The 15390-nt window shown below is 46.4% G+C and overlaps 1 protein-coding gene across 1 annotated transcript; it reads right to left on the reverse strand.

Moving 5' to 3' along the window:
• Nucleotides 1–2605: 2605 nt before the first annotated feature.
• LOC112943143 (regucalcin) lies at nt 2606–14379 on the reverse strand. The gene is made up of 7 exons (XM_026034272.1): nt 14356–14379; nt 13189–13353; nt 10879–11061; nt 9399–9614; nt 7752–7883; nt 3417–3571; nt 2606–2913 (listed from the first exon to the last, which is right to left on the reverse strand). The coding sequence occupies exons 2-7, from the start codon at nt 13349–13351 to the stop codon at nt 2863–2865; spliced, it is 900 nt and encodes a 299-aa protein (XP_025890057.1). The 5' UTR covers nt 13352–13353; nt 14356–14379; the 3' UTR covers nt 2606–2862.
• Between the last annotated feature and the right edge of the window lie 1011 nt (nt 14380–15390).

Here is a 15390-nt window from a genome sequence, read left to right on the forward strand (position 1 = left end):
GAGCTATTTTGCCCGCAAAGGATTATTTGAGTTTTCTCCAGCTTGGTTGGGAATAAATACGCTTCACCTATGACTATAGATTTTGGTCACGAGGGAGAAAAAAAACCCTCCAGGGCRCAGCAGCTACTCCTCCTGATACAGCTTTTCCTGTCATTGCGCTCTTGCTCAACCCTAATTGAAATCAGCGCAAGTCTTTGATCAAAGAGCTACGTTTCATTAATAAATGAGGGATTAAACAAAAAGCCAGGGAGCCTTCCTAAATGAGGGAGCTGGCAGGCAGGAGCAAAAGGCCCTGGAGAGGCAACTGCTCCRTCCCGGTTTGCTGGATCCAGCGCTCTGTCATGAGACTGGAGTGAAAACCACCCGTGGCGCCTGTCTGGTCTCCTCCGGGCGGGAGCTCTGCAAGCAGCTCCGGCCTCTCCAGCGGAGGCTGATGCCATCTGAGAGACCGGAGTCTTTGGGCAATATTGATAAGGCAGCTCCCCTGGCCCGTTCCTGTCAGATTGTTGTTGGTGAGCGCAGGRCTCCAGCCATCGGGTCCTCACTGTGTCAAGGTGCCTCTTGGCTTGCGATGACAAACTGATCTTTGGGCAGATCTTTTTTATATGTGCGAGCAGTTCTTATACCTGTCTCTGTGCAAACAGCAAAAAAAAAGATGGCCCTTGGCATACACCAGGATGCAGATCACCTTATTGCCATCATCGTGCAATCGGCATCTGGTTCCTAGCCAGAAGCCCCTGCACTATGATGGGCTTCCCTCCCAGATAGGACACATCTTCGGCAATTTAGTTAACTGAAAACGATACCACTTGCTCTCAACACACACCACTGTTTTAACACACGCGCTGCTGTTTCTTCCTGTGCTTTCTCACCCCCACACATGCATTTCCACTCATACCCATCTYGCTCTTGCTGCCACAAGCCAATGGAGATGCCACATCCAACGCCGCAGAGGTAACACCAGCCCCACCTCGGCGGGCAGCAGTGCACCATGGCCATGGCACGGGACAAGCAAGGYGGACAAAGAGTGAAGGAGCAAAGAGGAGAACACAAAAGCTCCCTTTTCAATCCACACCTGCCTCACCACAGGATGCAGCATCAAATCACATCAGTGCTGGTTGCTACATTTACTGTTTTAGTGCTGCTCTGTTACTGATACTTGTGTCACAGCAGAAACCCTTGCTTTTCAAATATAGAGAAGTACAAACTGAGGTGCAGAAATCTGTGCAACATGGTAGTGATCATACAGAGAGCTCATTAAGTGCTTGCACCTACTCATTTTCTGCCGCATTTCTGAATACAAATTCAAATGTACATTAAATTGCAATTATCACTAGACTTACAACTTCATGTAATTAAAGTCCTAAATTTAACAGATTCTCCATCTCCACCAATTCATCAACTTTCCCTCTATTGTCTTTGAGACTTCTTTGCACCACATCAAGCGAGTGGAGGCATGGTAGGCCTCCAGAGAGGAGCAACCCCCACTTCCTTCATTGCCTCAAGTCCCATCTTCCAACCCCAACCACTGCAGGGCTGCTTAGAGCCTCCCCTTCGTCCAGCAGCTGGGACATGTCACTGTGYGGTTGAAAAGCAAAGTGACTCCCGCACCTCTTGCTCCGCAGCGGCACCAGGGCCTTGGTGTGATCTGGGGGGCCGGTGGCCCCGTCTCACCCCCCAGACACGCGGGCTGCAGAGCAGGCCCCAGCACYGGCTGCAGGAACTTACTGCAGCAGGCGTGCGGAAGCACAGGGCGAAATCAGCAGGTACCCATAACTGGGGCTAGCGGCAGGAAAAACCTGTGGCTGTGGGCCCTGCCGTGTGCAATCCGTGGGCTAAGCCAGCAGAGCAGGATCAGGACAGATGTTTCACCTGCTGGCGGGGATGCACTGGCATGGAAACCTGCAGCATGCTGAGAGCAAAAACTGCACTTTAAAAACCAATTGAGCTACACCAACCTGAAGTCACCAGCAAAAAAGGGAATCAGTGAATCACCTGGTACTTACAAAAGACACTGCAAAGCAGCTACAATAAAACTTCTCTTTCCCACAAGTTCTTCCTAAGCAAGCTGTTGCTGCTGGGGCACCTCAACCACCTGGTGAGGTTGGTCTGGCAGGGGGCACGTGCAGGTCCTGTTCTTTTAAACACAAATAGCCAAGAACGTCTGGTGCTCTCCGGTCACCACAGATCTCCCCAACACAGGCTGAGACCTTCAGCAGATGGACAATGATGTGGCCTTTGCTCCCAGGAGTTTTGTTTTTATACTTGACAAAATTAGTAATTAACGACACGCAGCGGGGAGAGATGATGAAGGCTCCAGCTAACCCACATTTACTTAAGCACATCCCCAGCTGAGAGTCTCAAAAATGGAACATAAAAAGAAAGCTGCAGGTGCAGTAGTGAGTATGAGGGACTCAATTGTTGAGAATTTCATGGGACAAATGAGGTTCCGGTTAAAGCAGCAATAATTAATATTTTATGAGAAACTCTGAAAATATGTAAAGGAGGAGCTACAAATAGTTTAAACGCTAAATCAATATATCATAAATCACAAATGAGACAGGAGAATAAACAAAAATACAAGATGTTAAAACAGATTAGTTTACTATTGAAGAAATTTACAATATTCAAAAGCTTTTTTAGGATGAGAATCTTTTTAGTACAACAGGAAACATACCAGATTTAGAGTCTAATGGAAAAAATAATCAGTTTTAAAATGTTCCATTTATTTCAGTAGTTCTTCTTTCCTCATGGTAGATTACAGTGTTACACTTTTAAAGCAAGAGATGCCAAATACCACATTAAGACCTTCTAACTCGTCTTGCTTAAATCAGTCCTCTTTAATCCATTCTTAGAGAATATTTAACCTGCAAATGGATACGGTGGGATTCCTTTGACCCCTAGTCCAGTTATCTATTAAGAGAGAGGGAGAAAAAAATAGAGGTAAGTGTAATAATTCATCACTATAAAACAYTCTCCTTCTTGCCCAACGGACTGTGCCAAATCTGATACCCTACTGTATCTTGTAAACCTCAGCCCATCATGCCCAGTAACTTCAACCCATGCCATTTCTATAGTTAAATGATCACAGGCCATAGCCCATTCCCCACAGAGGCCCTCCTCAGATACTACCAGGCCTTAAGCCTGCAGCTGACGATGCAGTCTTTGGCATGTGTCTGCACAGAAGTGTAGCATTTATTTTAAAAAGCTTTGTATTTTTTTATATCACTAAAAATGATTTTTTTATACCTCTAAAAACATTCACCTTTCCTCTCCTGCAATAAGAATCAAAACTGTGAGCAATAACAGAGAGAGAGAGAGAGAGAGAGAGAGAGAGAGAGAGAGAGAGAGAGAGAGAGAGAGAGAGAGAGAGAGAGAGAGAGAGAGAGAGAACTGTCTTCTAGAAAAGTGTTCACCTTGAAAATGCCACCAGCCTGTGGCTGTCGTGAAAGCCAGTCTTTGTCCATGCCTTCACTGGCAGAAGTCACATACATTTCTGAATAATCCTTTCCTCCAAAACAGCAGGAAGTTGTCTTGTCAACAGGAAGCTTCACAGTCTGGAGTCTTTTTCCTGGAGAAAACACACATGCTGTTTCTGGTTTGTCTGCTTACTGCTACAGAGAATTTAAATAAGTTATTATTGTGTGTGTGGAGTCAGGTGGTTCACATCAACAAGTGCCAGGCAGGAGCAGCTCCCATGCTGTGTTTCAGCAGGCTGATGAGAACCAGGACAGTGGGAAATCATGCTCCTCTTTAAGTCACACTGCTGCTGCCAATGTGTAATTTGTCAAGTTTCAACCTCAGTTATCGCAGGTGAATCCTGCCCTAAACCCCTGCGAGTCCTCTAATTAAATGCTAACTGCTATAGCACAGACATCTACACCTGGGCTCATCATCCAGGCTGCCCAGAGAGTCCATGGAAATGGGACATAATTTCTCCCTAAAATAGGTCACCAGAATTACGCCCAAGACCTGCTGACTTCCCTGCTTTGACTACAAAGGGCRCCTGGAGCAAGCGGGATCGTGTAGCTCTCTTACACCTCCACTGCCTGGAGCCAAGGAGGATGAATTCCTAGATTTTCCTGCGATTTCAATGGGCTTTCAATTCAAACTTGCATAAAGTAGGGATCCTGGGACACAGCTGAAGTCTCCAGAACACTTAGAGGGTTAGATAATATCATGGATTTATTATTCCATCAAACAGCTGCTGGCCTAATGATAGGAGTAAACAGACTGCCCCAGCACTAATCCAAGAACTCTTGAGACACCTTCCAGTTATTTTTTCCAAAATTCCACCTACAGCTGGGCAGTATGTGCTTATGCCCATTAGGCCCATTTTATTTGCCTACAATTAAATTTTTCCTTCTGTAAATACACTAGGGCATCATATATTTATAGGTCTTCTTACAAAATATGTAATTCTTCTTGCCTTTCATTTATGTGTGCACAAGGCTTGCTCCTCCTATAGTTACTACCCACTTAATGGTGCGCTGAAAGAGGAGGATGGTAATTTTAATACAAGTCACCCTATAAAGAAGAAAAAAAGAAAAGTGAAATGTTTGGCCCAAGTTTTGGCCCACCCTCAATATCTATTAGAGGTTTTTGGTCAGCTTCGGAGTGGAGCAGCTTTTCTCAGGAGATATTTGCCAAAACATCCTGGTCTTCCCTTTTCCTGCTACAAAAGCTTTTGCTTTCCCCCAACAACTGTGCTTGTGTTTTTTGCATCAGTGCAGCAACACTGCAGTGAACTGACAAARGCATTGAGCAAGTGGCTTCATCTATACCAGAAAATTATGGAGGGCATAAAAACAGGTTAAAGCAGGGCCTAAAATCACCATCATTGAACCACTGGTGCAGTCCAGGCAAAATCTTGGCTGAGACCAGCCCAGTTCCACATGCCACATCCTCAGGGCAGTTTGGGCTCTGCTTTGGCCCCAGCTGCATGACAAGAATTACAAAATGCCACATGGTGCTGGCCTAAAGGACAATTCCTGAGCTGTTTAATTTACTAGTAGGCACCTAACCAGTACATCCAAAACATGGGTTACGGAGGGATGAGAGAAGTGACTTCATGATATTGAAGAGTCTGACAGGATAATTGGAGAGTATTGAAATGCCTTGCTTCTAATCACAAAATAAATAAAAATAGAAAGCAGCATAAAAGCAGTATAAAAATAGAAAGTCAGCAGTAGTGAAAGAGCTTCTTTTATGTAACAGCTACAACAATTTGAGGACTTTGGGTATCTGATGATATATATGATAGTAGATGATGATATAATAAGTACATTTGCGATTAACCTACAATGCCCCCAAAAAAACTAAAAAAAAAAAAAAAGAAAAGAAAAGAAACCCCTCAGTATAGTGAGACTTTGCAAGCAAATAGCCTGATGATGATTCCCTGAGAAGATTAGATATTTCAAAATATGTTCAATACTGGGAGAAAAGAAGACCTATCTGTTGCTTGTGAGAGACGAGAATAAAGTACGAGACCCGCGACTCTGCTCTCACCAACTGGCTCTATCATCACTTTGTGGTTACTCAGTCATCTGGAAATGTACAGATTACATGTCTGGAAATGTGATACAAAATACTCCAGAGGCCACCCTAGGAACTGGCCTGTCTGGGAACACCAAATCTGGGAGAAAAAAAAATGGTGGGAAGGTCATTTAAAGGGAGAAAACACGCACTGTTGAAGAAGAGGGGTAAGCCACAGAGATACTGTGTTTGCAGAGAGGTCTCAGCAGAAAAGGGACTTGGATACAGYGTTTGCAAAGCCCTGAGAAATGTCCTCCAGGAGATGCAAGAAAAGTTGTGCCTGGATGTTCTGAAATCTGCCTGGAGAAGTACAGACCCACGCTCTGAATCCACAGTGGCAATAACCTCAGCAAATCCTGTGGATCCTTTACACTCAAGGACTACAAAAGACGTTCATAAGGAGAACTGGGGAGATATTTACCTCCTAATTAAAGGATATGATAGCACAAAACTAACAGGTCACACAACCAGCTTGGCAATAGAAATGCCAGACATCACTTTTGAGCCCTTTGTGCACCCGTCGGGGTCATCACAGCCTGCAGCATATCCCAGATCCAGTGGCAGCTGTCCAGACAGGGAGCCTTAAAAAAACTGAAAAGCCACCTCACTCTGAGCTAACTCCATTACATCCACCCATTGCATCTCCCTAAAAAACATAATTCACATTTTCTGTCAATGAAAATCTGAAAATCCCCCCACGTGCTTTAGATGAGCTTTGCCATTGAATGCCTGCAACTAGCTAACAGGAATTCAAACCAGGCTTGGTAACTATMCTGCATTAAGAGAAAGGCTTTCATGAAGACCTTCTATCTGTCTTGATCATTTCCTTAAGYAGTTAGAACTCACTCAGAATTTAGYAGATTGCAGATTTTACATATTACTTGAAAACGGCACAGAGAGGGCAGGTGAGCTTGAGCTGTCACATAAAAAGGTGCCTCCTTTGCAAACAGACACTTGGGCTGGGAAACTTCTTGCTACCACCCGCTGCAAGCGCTGCGAGCTTCACATGGGCTCGAGGAGAGACAAGTCCTCAGAAGAGAAACCCACCAGAAGTCACCACATCCAGTTCAGAGAGCCCCAAGCTGAAGGCACACAGAGGCTGGATATGGGTTACAGAGAGGTGCTCTCTGCTTTCCCTCCTATTACACTCTCCCTACGCATCTGCCTCTGGACACTAGCCTTTCCTTAAGGAAGCACCTTCCCTCCCTCTATAAAGGGGGTGGAGAGGCAAAGCAAGTGAACAGGAGGAAGAGAGAGATGGCCAAGGGGGAAAAAGGACAAAACAGGGAGCAAGAGACAGCAAGTGGTAGAGCTCACTGCTCCCCATGGGTATTCACAGGGTTGACAGGGTACAAATGAAAACATAAGGGGAAAAACAGCCTCAGCTAGGAGGTTCTGGAGGAGTCTTCTCCATGCCATGAGAGCCATGCAGCCCATGGCTCCCAGCACCTGCATCGCCCTAGGCCAACCTGTGTGTCCAGGATCCGCCAGACCCACCATAGCCAGCCCCTTGCAGACAGTTGGTCTGGCCCCTCCAACAGGCCTGCGAGGGCTTCTGAGCCAGCCTAAATCATGCCTGGCAGACCACCAATGTCCAAAGCAAGGAGCAGTGTGAGACAGACTCACGCAGTGGGCACACCCAAAACATCACGGAAGGATAAAATGCTGTGGGATTTATTAAATACTTTTTATGATTCAGTTGCCCGAAAAAAAAAAAAGATTATAGTGTAAATATTTTTCAACAATAAAAAAGTATTGTTGGCATCAGTGTTACGCTGGGCTTGTGCTGACCTTGGGATATTGCCCAAAACATTACACCATGCTAAATAAACAAGATAAAAAAAAAAGGCACAAGTCAGCTTTACCATTTCATGGTTAATCCATTTTTTTAAACTTCTAATCTTAAATTTGCAAGATGCAAGAGGTCCTGGCTCCCACAGCTCACAAGAGTAACGATAAGTCCCTCAGCCACCTTCCCTGCTCCAACACAGCAGAGCTGACAGCAAAGGGGATGTGTTCACAAAGCTAAGTCTTAACACCAGTAAACTAGGATGGGACTTAATATCATGAACAGCAAAACCAACAAAAAAGTAATGGTTTAAAAAGAATAGATATACCATCTGGGTGTTGAGGGCGAAGAAAAGGCTCTCATCTTCATTTTCGCTTTTTTGATTTTTTAGATGCAGAATTCCAGTCAATCCTTTGCAAGGACTCACCTGTCTCAGGATCAAGACGAATCACTCTCCCTCCATCGTAACAGGCTACCCAGAGTTTGCCTTCGGTATCAATGCACATCCCATCAGGAATGCTCTCCTCCTTTTCCAGTTTGTACATGCTCCTACGGTTGCCTGGGGGTAGGAAAAAATAATAATAAAAAGAAGACAACAAAATGAAGTGAGATATCTGTTAAAATTTTCATTAGTCACAACCCACCTGAGTTATTCTTACTATTACTTTCTAAAGTTGTGCTGAAGCCTTAACTACTTCCAGACAAAAGAAATAGCTGGATYCTCTCTGCTGCCCCATTTGTTTCCCAAGATAGTTATTTCTCAGGGTGCAAACCTGTGGATAGGTTTCTACCCAGTGAAAGTTGGGTAGGGATGCTTATTCTTGGTGCTCTTTTCTAGTGTATTACTCACAAACTAAATGAACAACTGAATAAATTAATTGTATAGATATTTAGAAYATGAATTATTTTTATGAGAGCAGTTTGGGCCATTTCAAGTACGTGTCTCTCAGTCCCGCGGAGAACTGGAGACTGTTCAGCCAGTTTGCTGGAACAAGCCCCAAACCACTGTGCAACACAAAGCTGACCCCCAGCCACGTACGCTGGGAGTTTATGTAAACACGGAGCTAGGAAAAGCGCTGGCTTCAAAGGCACACTGTCAGCTTAAAAACAAACATCTCCATCCGAACTTTTATCCGCTCTTATTAAGAAAGATTAAATCCAACTTTCCAGCGGTGTTTACTTTATGCTCTGACAATTTCAGTGTTTCTCAGGTGTAGAAAAAAATTTAATGAGTTTCCTTCGTGCTCCTGGGGATTGCCAGGTTGCCCCCAGAGAAATGAGAGCGGAGTAGAGGGAGAGGAAAAAAAATCCTATTTCCTAAAGAAAAAATTGACTGCAAACTGTAAGCATGGGAGAGAGACATTGCTGACCCCTAAAACAACYTTAAATGTAGAGTTTTAAAACTAATTTGATTGCAAATTGGCAGGGTTCTTTCAAAGCAAAATGCTGCTGTACATGTACTTAAAAGCAAATTATTAGTCCAAGCTGCTGGAATTTTTCTTTCGCCCAAACATGCAGAAGCCCGTAAGGGTTTGTTTTGTTTTATATAAATGGAGGAAGAGTTCTGAACTGCTGTTTTCCAGCTGTTGCTCAGCACTGTCTGCTATTCATTTAAGAGCTTATATTTTAGAAAACAAAATAGAGTTAAAAAAAAAAAAACCTAAAAGAGATTACAAGCTATTCCTGTTACTCTACCTACTCTGTCAAGTCATAAGGAACATGCAGCCACAGAAATCTAACCGTACAGAAACACTCTGCCCTCTTCACATGGGCTGACCAGACAGGCATTGTGTTCAGCTACAGTATCCCAGATTTCCACTCAAACTCCAACATGCATTTTAATTACTTCATAGTGTGGCCAGCAGCCTCAGAGAGTTTGAACCAGGAGGCCAGGCAGGCACAGATTAATTCTAATYCAGTTTCTGGTGTTTTATTTTAAGTTGGATTCTGAAGAAGTTCTCTGGATCTCTGGAACCACAGATCATAATTCATCTTCTGTATAATAACTGCAATGAAAACAAGCACCACAATACTTAGGCAAAAAATTATCATCCTAAAATCCAACGATTCATACCAATTTTTCCAGTTTGGAGGTCATAATCAAAGGCGTCCACAGAGTAGGACAAGCTGTCAATATAGAAGAAGGTTTTGTGATCCAGGGACCAGTCCAGCCCGTTGGAGATGTCCACACGATCRAAGTGCTTCACCACGGAGTGGTCAGCGAGGAGCGTGTACAGAGAGCCCTGCTGTCTCTCCAGCACAGCAGGTCGAATCTCCTCGGCCATCGTTCCTGCGGGCAGAGCCAAGAGGGAAAAAGTAGGTTCAGGGTGAACAGGTTCTCCSCAGGTTGGGTGGGCAGCCCCTTGCCATGGCCATGCCCATTGCTGCCAAAGCAAGAGGGAGCTGTAGGGGCCGGCAAAAGCTCGGGGGAGAGTTGAGTTGGAATCGAAGAAGGTGAATTTCCAAAGTGCTTGCTTTTAGCAGAGCATGACCAAAAAAAAAAAAAAAAAAAAAAAAAAAAAAAAACCCAAAAGGAGCTCTGTCTTTCATTGGAACATAGTAGAAACAGGGCTGAAAGTGAATTCAATAGCAGTCACATCAAGTCTAGGCTCAGTCACATCAAGCACTAGGAAAGGTGTCGTCAAAATGCCCCTTCCAACATGACTTCTACATAGCAGTGCCATCACAAAATGTTTCATCAACCCCTCTTACAAAAAGCCTGTTTGAAAGCAGATCTCATCTTTGTGACTTGGAGGTTGTCTGTCTGAACTGGCTAGTAGGAGGCTGGSCACCAGGGTGTCCGGGAACCTCAACACGAGGCTGATGCACAAAATGGAGATTTTCAAACTAGGAGGGCAGAACCAAGGGCTCGCTGAGGCTGGAAGGCACCTCTGGCGACCACCAGGCTGCTCAGGGCCATGCGTGAGCCTGAGTTTCTCCAAGGATGGAGACAACACAACCTCACTGGCCAATTTGGTCTACTGCTTGAACTGAAAAAAAAAGCTTTTATGTTTCAGTGGAAYTACCTACATTTCTCTCTGTGTTCACTGCCTCCTATCCTGTCCCTGGGCATCTCTGATAAAACACTGGCTCCATCTCCTTCACCTCCTGTGAGTACTCATACACACTGATAAGATCATCTCTGAGCCTTCTCAAGGCTCAAAATTGCATGGTTTTTAGAAACACAATCTATAAATTTCTATTTATGATGAACCAAAAGGCATGATACCATAAATTTCTTACTGGAAAAATATTTCTTCTGGCACTTGGCCTGTATTTGAGACAAACGTGCCAACAGGGAGGAGATAGGACAGTACATTAAACTAGGCAAGTTCTGAACAGTTCTCCTTTTAGTTCTAATAAGATGGCGATGAGTGATTTATATAAATTTACATCTTGAATTCATGTCTACTTGAAGACAAGAAGGTCCCCAGTATGTAAGCAGGAGCAAACACTGTATCTGACACTGATTACTGCATTCTGAATGTAAAAACTCATGGGAAGAGCAGGGCAAGCATTTAGCAAGATGGAGAAAGGCACCACCTTCATCATACCTGCAAAATACCTTCCTGCAGGGTCCACTTTCCCATCATTGAATCGGTTGTTGGGTTTATCCTTGTCGACGTGAGCAATGGTGGTTACCAACTGGTCTTTCCATTTCAAAGCAGCAAACCGGGTTCCCAGGGTGATGACATAATCCCCAGATTTCCGGAGAGCTATGGAGCTCACAGGAGCATCTAGAAATAGGACAAAATGGAAATACAGCGAAGAGATGAATGTGCTATGACAATACATTTCTTTCCTGCCTACCTGCTGCTGGCTTTCAGTGAGCAGGAGGGCTGACACCGAAGACAGTGGGACCACASGCATGAGAAACAACCAGCTCTGCAGCAAGAGAACCAATGTCCAAGTCTGTATAAACTGACCTTGCACCTCGACCTAGCACATCACCTTGAAGTGGTCATACTTCATGAAAACAATAAGTGTCCATGAAGACAATTACCAGTTGGGGAGACAAAAACTCAACATCCTTGACAACTACCACTGCTTCCAGGAGAAATACTTGTTATCTGCACCCACTTCTGCCAGGTGCCATATAGCAGGATGCTGTGCAGGGCCAGCCCCCTCCCAGGGCAAATGGATGGCCACGAGAGCCCTGGGGCTGTTCTGTGTCTCTAGTGCAGCTCCTCGATAGCTCAGCCCTGCAGGGCCACTGGGTGCTGCCTCGTGGACCACGCAGGGGATCTCAGGCCCGAGATGGGCTGTGCTGCATGGGGGAGGCGCCCGCGAGCTGCGCCTCCGCACAGGGCTGCGGGCTGTGCAGGCACGTCCCTGGCAGCACCCAAACACACCAAGCGGGCGAGCAAAGCACGTGCCAAGGACGGGCAGGGCTTTCCACGAGCTGAAGCACAGCAGAGAATTAGTAAATGCTTCACGGTTACTCACTGGAGCTATTACACAGGTAAGTTCCAATTATAGGTTATTATAAAGGAATTAGTTAAAAAAAAATAAAAGAGAAAAGAGAGAGAAATGAATGTGAAGACAACGTTTCTKTACTATGTATGTGCTATATATTTAACAATAACTTCAAGCGTGGCAATAAAACCTGGGATAGTGTTTAACAGACAGGAATTAGGAATACGCACGAGCCTACCTACCAACATTTAGACTAGAAATAAAACATTCCTGGTGTTCAGAGCACCTCTYGCCACCGGGCGCCAGCGCGGCCACMGAGCAGGAGCTGCCSCTTCCCGGCTGTTTGTTCCCACCTTGTGTCACCGCCTCCGCTCCRCGCAGTGGCATCGGCTCCTGCCATAATCACACGGCACCCCTTGGGTGTTTKGACTTTCCTTTAATCACGGCATTCCCAAGCCAGAGCCATTAATTATGGCCTTTTTGTTTCTCAACGGGGATATTGGAAACAAAAAATAAAAAGTAGCTACTTCAGCTGCTGCCCCTCTGCCAAACTGCAYGGAGGAGATTGCACCTGAAGCTTCCTCCAAGCTGCAGGAAGGGGGCAAGGAGGTGGGAAAAGGAAGCGCAGTCCTCCAGCTAAGCAAGAAGAAACAAGCTTGGGAAGCCACATTTCCCAAATTTGCATTTAAAAAATGACTTTGCTTCAGTGCAGAGACATCCAAATGAGCTTATTGTGGCTAACGTGAACAGCTTATGCATATGCAACAGCAAGCAACTTTTACCAGGTTTTATTAAACATGAGAAATTACCACAACCTGTTTATATAAAGCATTTAAGGAAATCTATTTAATGAAAGACAAATAAACACTCCTGGTATTGCATGCAGAAGTTTGTCTGCAACTCCTTATGAGGGCTAACACACATGCTTTCCTTTCTAGAATAAACTCCTGAATTATTCAGACTGGAACTGAGGACTCCGTTACCCTAAAAAAAATAACATCTGCTTAATCAGTGAGGTAAAATCCTCATCTAAAATTATATTGAAGAAAAAGTTACAGGCGATTCTTGATTACAATCTACAAGAAAACTCCCACAGACATCAGTGATGGGGAGCGAGTGCATTGGGGAATCTTTATCTCTAGGGTAGAAAGAAAAGGACAGCGGGCTGCAAGCAAAGCAGGGGACACGGGACCAGTGCCACCAAATAGCACTAGGGATGAGAGAAGCCCTGGGGACAGAGTCCCTGGGCTCATGCGGCTTGTCCSGGTCCGGAGAGGCCAGGTTTGGGGATGGTCTCCTCCCACTGCCACGTGTCCATGAGGCACCTTTTAGTGGATGCGGCTGCACCAAGCATGCGGGTCCTGCCCCTGTGCTAAAGGAGCGGGTATCGGCTCAGGCGGCGCAGCCCGTCCTTTCCATGGGATGTTTGCTCCTTGGCGGTTTCTTACCCACGGGAATCACTTGCACCTGCTGGGTGAGGGAGCTCCACTTGCAAACCTTCCTCCCGGTGATGTCCACGTAGAGCAGCGAGTTCTCCTTGGCATCCCACACCGGGGATTCCCCAATCTTGCAGTTCTCCTTGGCCACGCACTCGATCTTGATGGATGCCATGCCTGGGGGGAATTTGATCATAAAGATTTGAGCATCTTTATGCAACAAGCATGCGTAAAAAAATCCCAAGCCCCGTGTCTAAATGCTAAAGATAAACATAGGTGCTTGCATCCAATTTAAAGATATATTTTCAATCTAGTGGGTGGAAAATACGGAGGTGGTGGGCGAGGGGGGCTGAGCAAAGCCAGGTTACTGCAGCTCCCCATTCTGGATCGCTGGTTCAAAAAGCACCACAGGGCAGGGCTGGGGGGCTCCCGTCCCGATGGCAGCGGCTTTGGTGGGCAGCCCTGCACACTTTTCACCCGTTGCCAGGAACTTTAAATAAATAAATAAAATAATATTAACAAACCGAAATAACAACAGCTAGAGAGATATATAAGTAAATAAATATAAAAGTAAATAAATATAAAAGTAAATAAATATAAAAGATAAAAAAGAATAAAGTAAAAAGAATAAAATTAAAAAAAAATAAAAAAGGATTAAAAGAATAAAATAAATACTTAAAAAATGAAGAAGAAAGAAGAAAGAAGAAAGAAGAAAGAAGAAAGAAGAAAGAAGAAAGAAGAAAGAAGAAAGAAGAAAGAAGAAAGGAAGAAAGGAAGAAAGGAGAAAGGAGAAAGGAGAAAGGAGAAAGGAGAAAGGAGAAAGGAGAAAGGAGAAAGAAGAAAGGAGAAAGAAGAAAGGAGAAAGAAGAAAGAAGGAAAAAGGAAAGAAGAAAGAAGAAAGAAGAAAGGAAGAAAGGAAGAAAGAAGAAAGAAGAAAGAAGAAAGAAGAAAGAAGAAAGAAGAAAGAAGAAAGGAAGAAGAAGAAAGCAGGCGCTAGATAAGCGAAGGCAGCGGCAGCGGGGGCGGCCCGGGGGCTGCCGCCTGCGTCGCGGCGCTGCCGGGCCGGGCTCTTGGCGCTGCGGGCCTGGGCGCAGCCCGCAGGAAAAGGAAGGCAGGCAGGCAGGCAGGCAGGGAGAAGATCCCTGTTTTGCGCCGCTTTGCTGCGGGCGCGGTGCCTACCTGCCCCGGCAGCAGCGCCGCTCCCGCTCCCGCCGCCGCCGCCGCTCTTATAGCGCGGTGGGGCGGGCAGGGGGCGGCCCGCGGGGCCCCGGGGCAGAGGTGGCGCCCGGCGCTCCGGGCCGCCGGGACCAGCGGCTCCCAGGGAGCCCAGCGCTCCCGCGGGCCCGCTGGAAGGGACGTGGAGCCCGGGGACCGCGGAGCCGGGGCCGCGTGGAAGCGCCAGGACGATGGGGCGGGCGGCAGGAGCCCTGCGCAGGGCTCCGGCTTGTGCAGCACACCGGGAGGAGTTGTGTTCAGAAAGCAGTTTGTGCTCCTGCCCACGGCTGTTCAAGGCTCCCTGCCCTCGCTGCAGGTTGAAGCCTTCCTGGCTCRGTTCATACTGTGGTCCCCTCCTTTTTGAGCACCTTGCTCTCCCAGACCTTCACTCTTCCCTATTAAGCCTTGGAAAGTTGCTGCATGGGGCAGGGCTAGAAGGAAGTTTCCCCTCGCGTTTCTCCCTTGCTCATAGCTGATTTCGCACTACGCGACCATCAGTGACGCACACAGGCCCCAACTCACTGGAGAAAAACAAAACAAGCAGAAACATTACAAAACGCTGCCGCTCACAGAGCTGGCACGTGCCAGCCTTCTCCTTCAGCTTCCCCAGACGGATCCCGTCTCGAGGCGAATTGGGTGATACGTGTGATACAAACGTGACCCCAGTCTTCCTGCTCAGTGTCTCACGCGTCTCAGGACAGCTCCGGGTGATCCAGGGACTTGCTGACTCACGGCCGTTGTTCCGCCAGCCGGCGCCTSAGGAACGGTGTCCCACATCCACTCTCGCCCTGGCAAGGCTCTTCATTCCAGCTGGCACTGCCAGCAGCCCTGTCACRCCGGCGGCGCACGAGCAGCCTGGCCCGGCCTGCAAGCCCACGGCTGCACAGGACCCACTAGGGTCTTCTACGGGGTGGCCCTGATCCGACTTCTGCTCTTGAGACCTGATCTGCTCCKTATAGATCCTATATTCGCCTACCGCAGATACCTTCTGACCAGCGT

This window comes from Nothoprocta perdicaria, unplaced genomic scaffold (assembly GCF_003342845.1).
Source record: "Nothoprocta perdicaria isolate Ctin4 unplaced genomic scaffold, notPer1 scaffold_140, whole genome shotgun sequence".
Taxonomy (NCBI): Eukaryota; Metazoa; Chordata; class Aves; order Tinamiformes; family Tinamidae; genus Nothoprocta; species Nothoprocta perdicaria.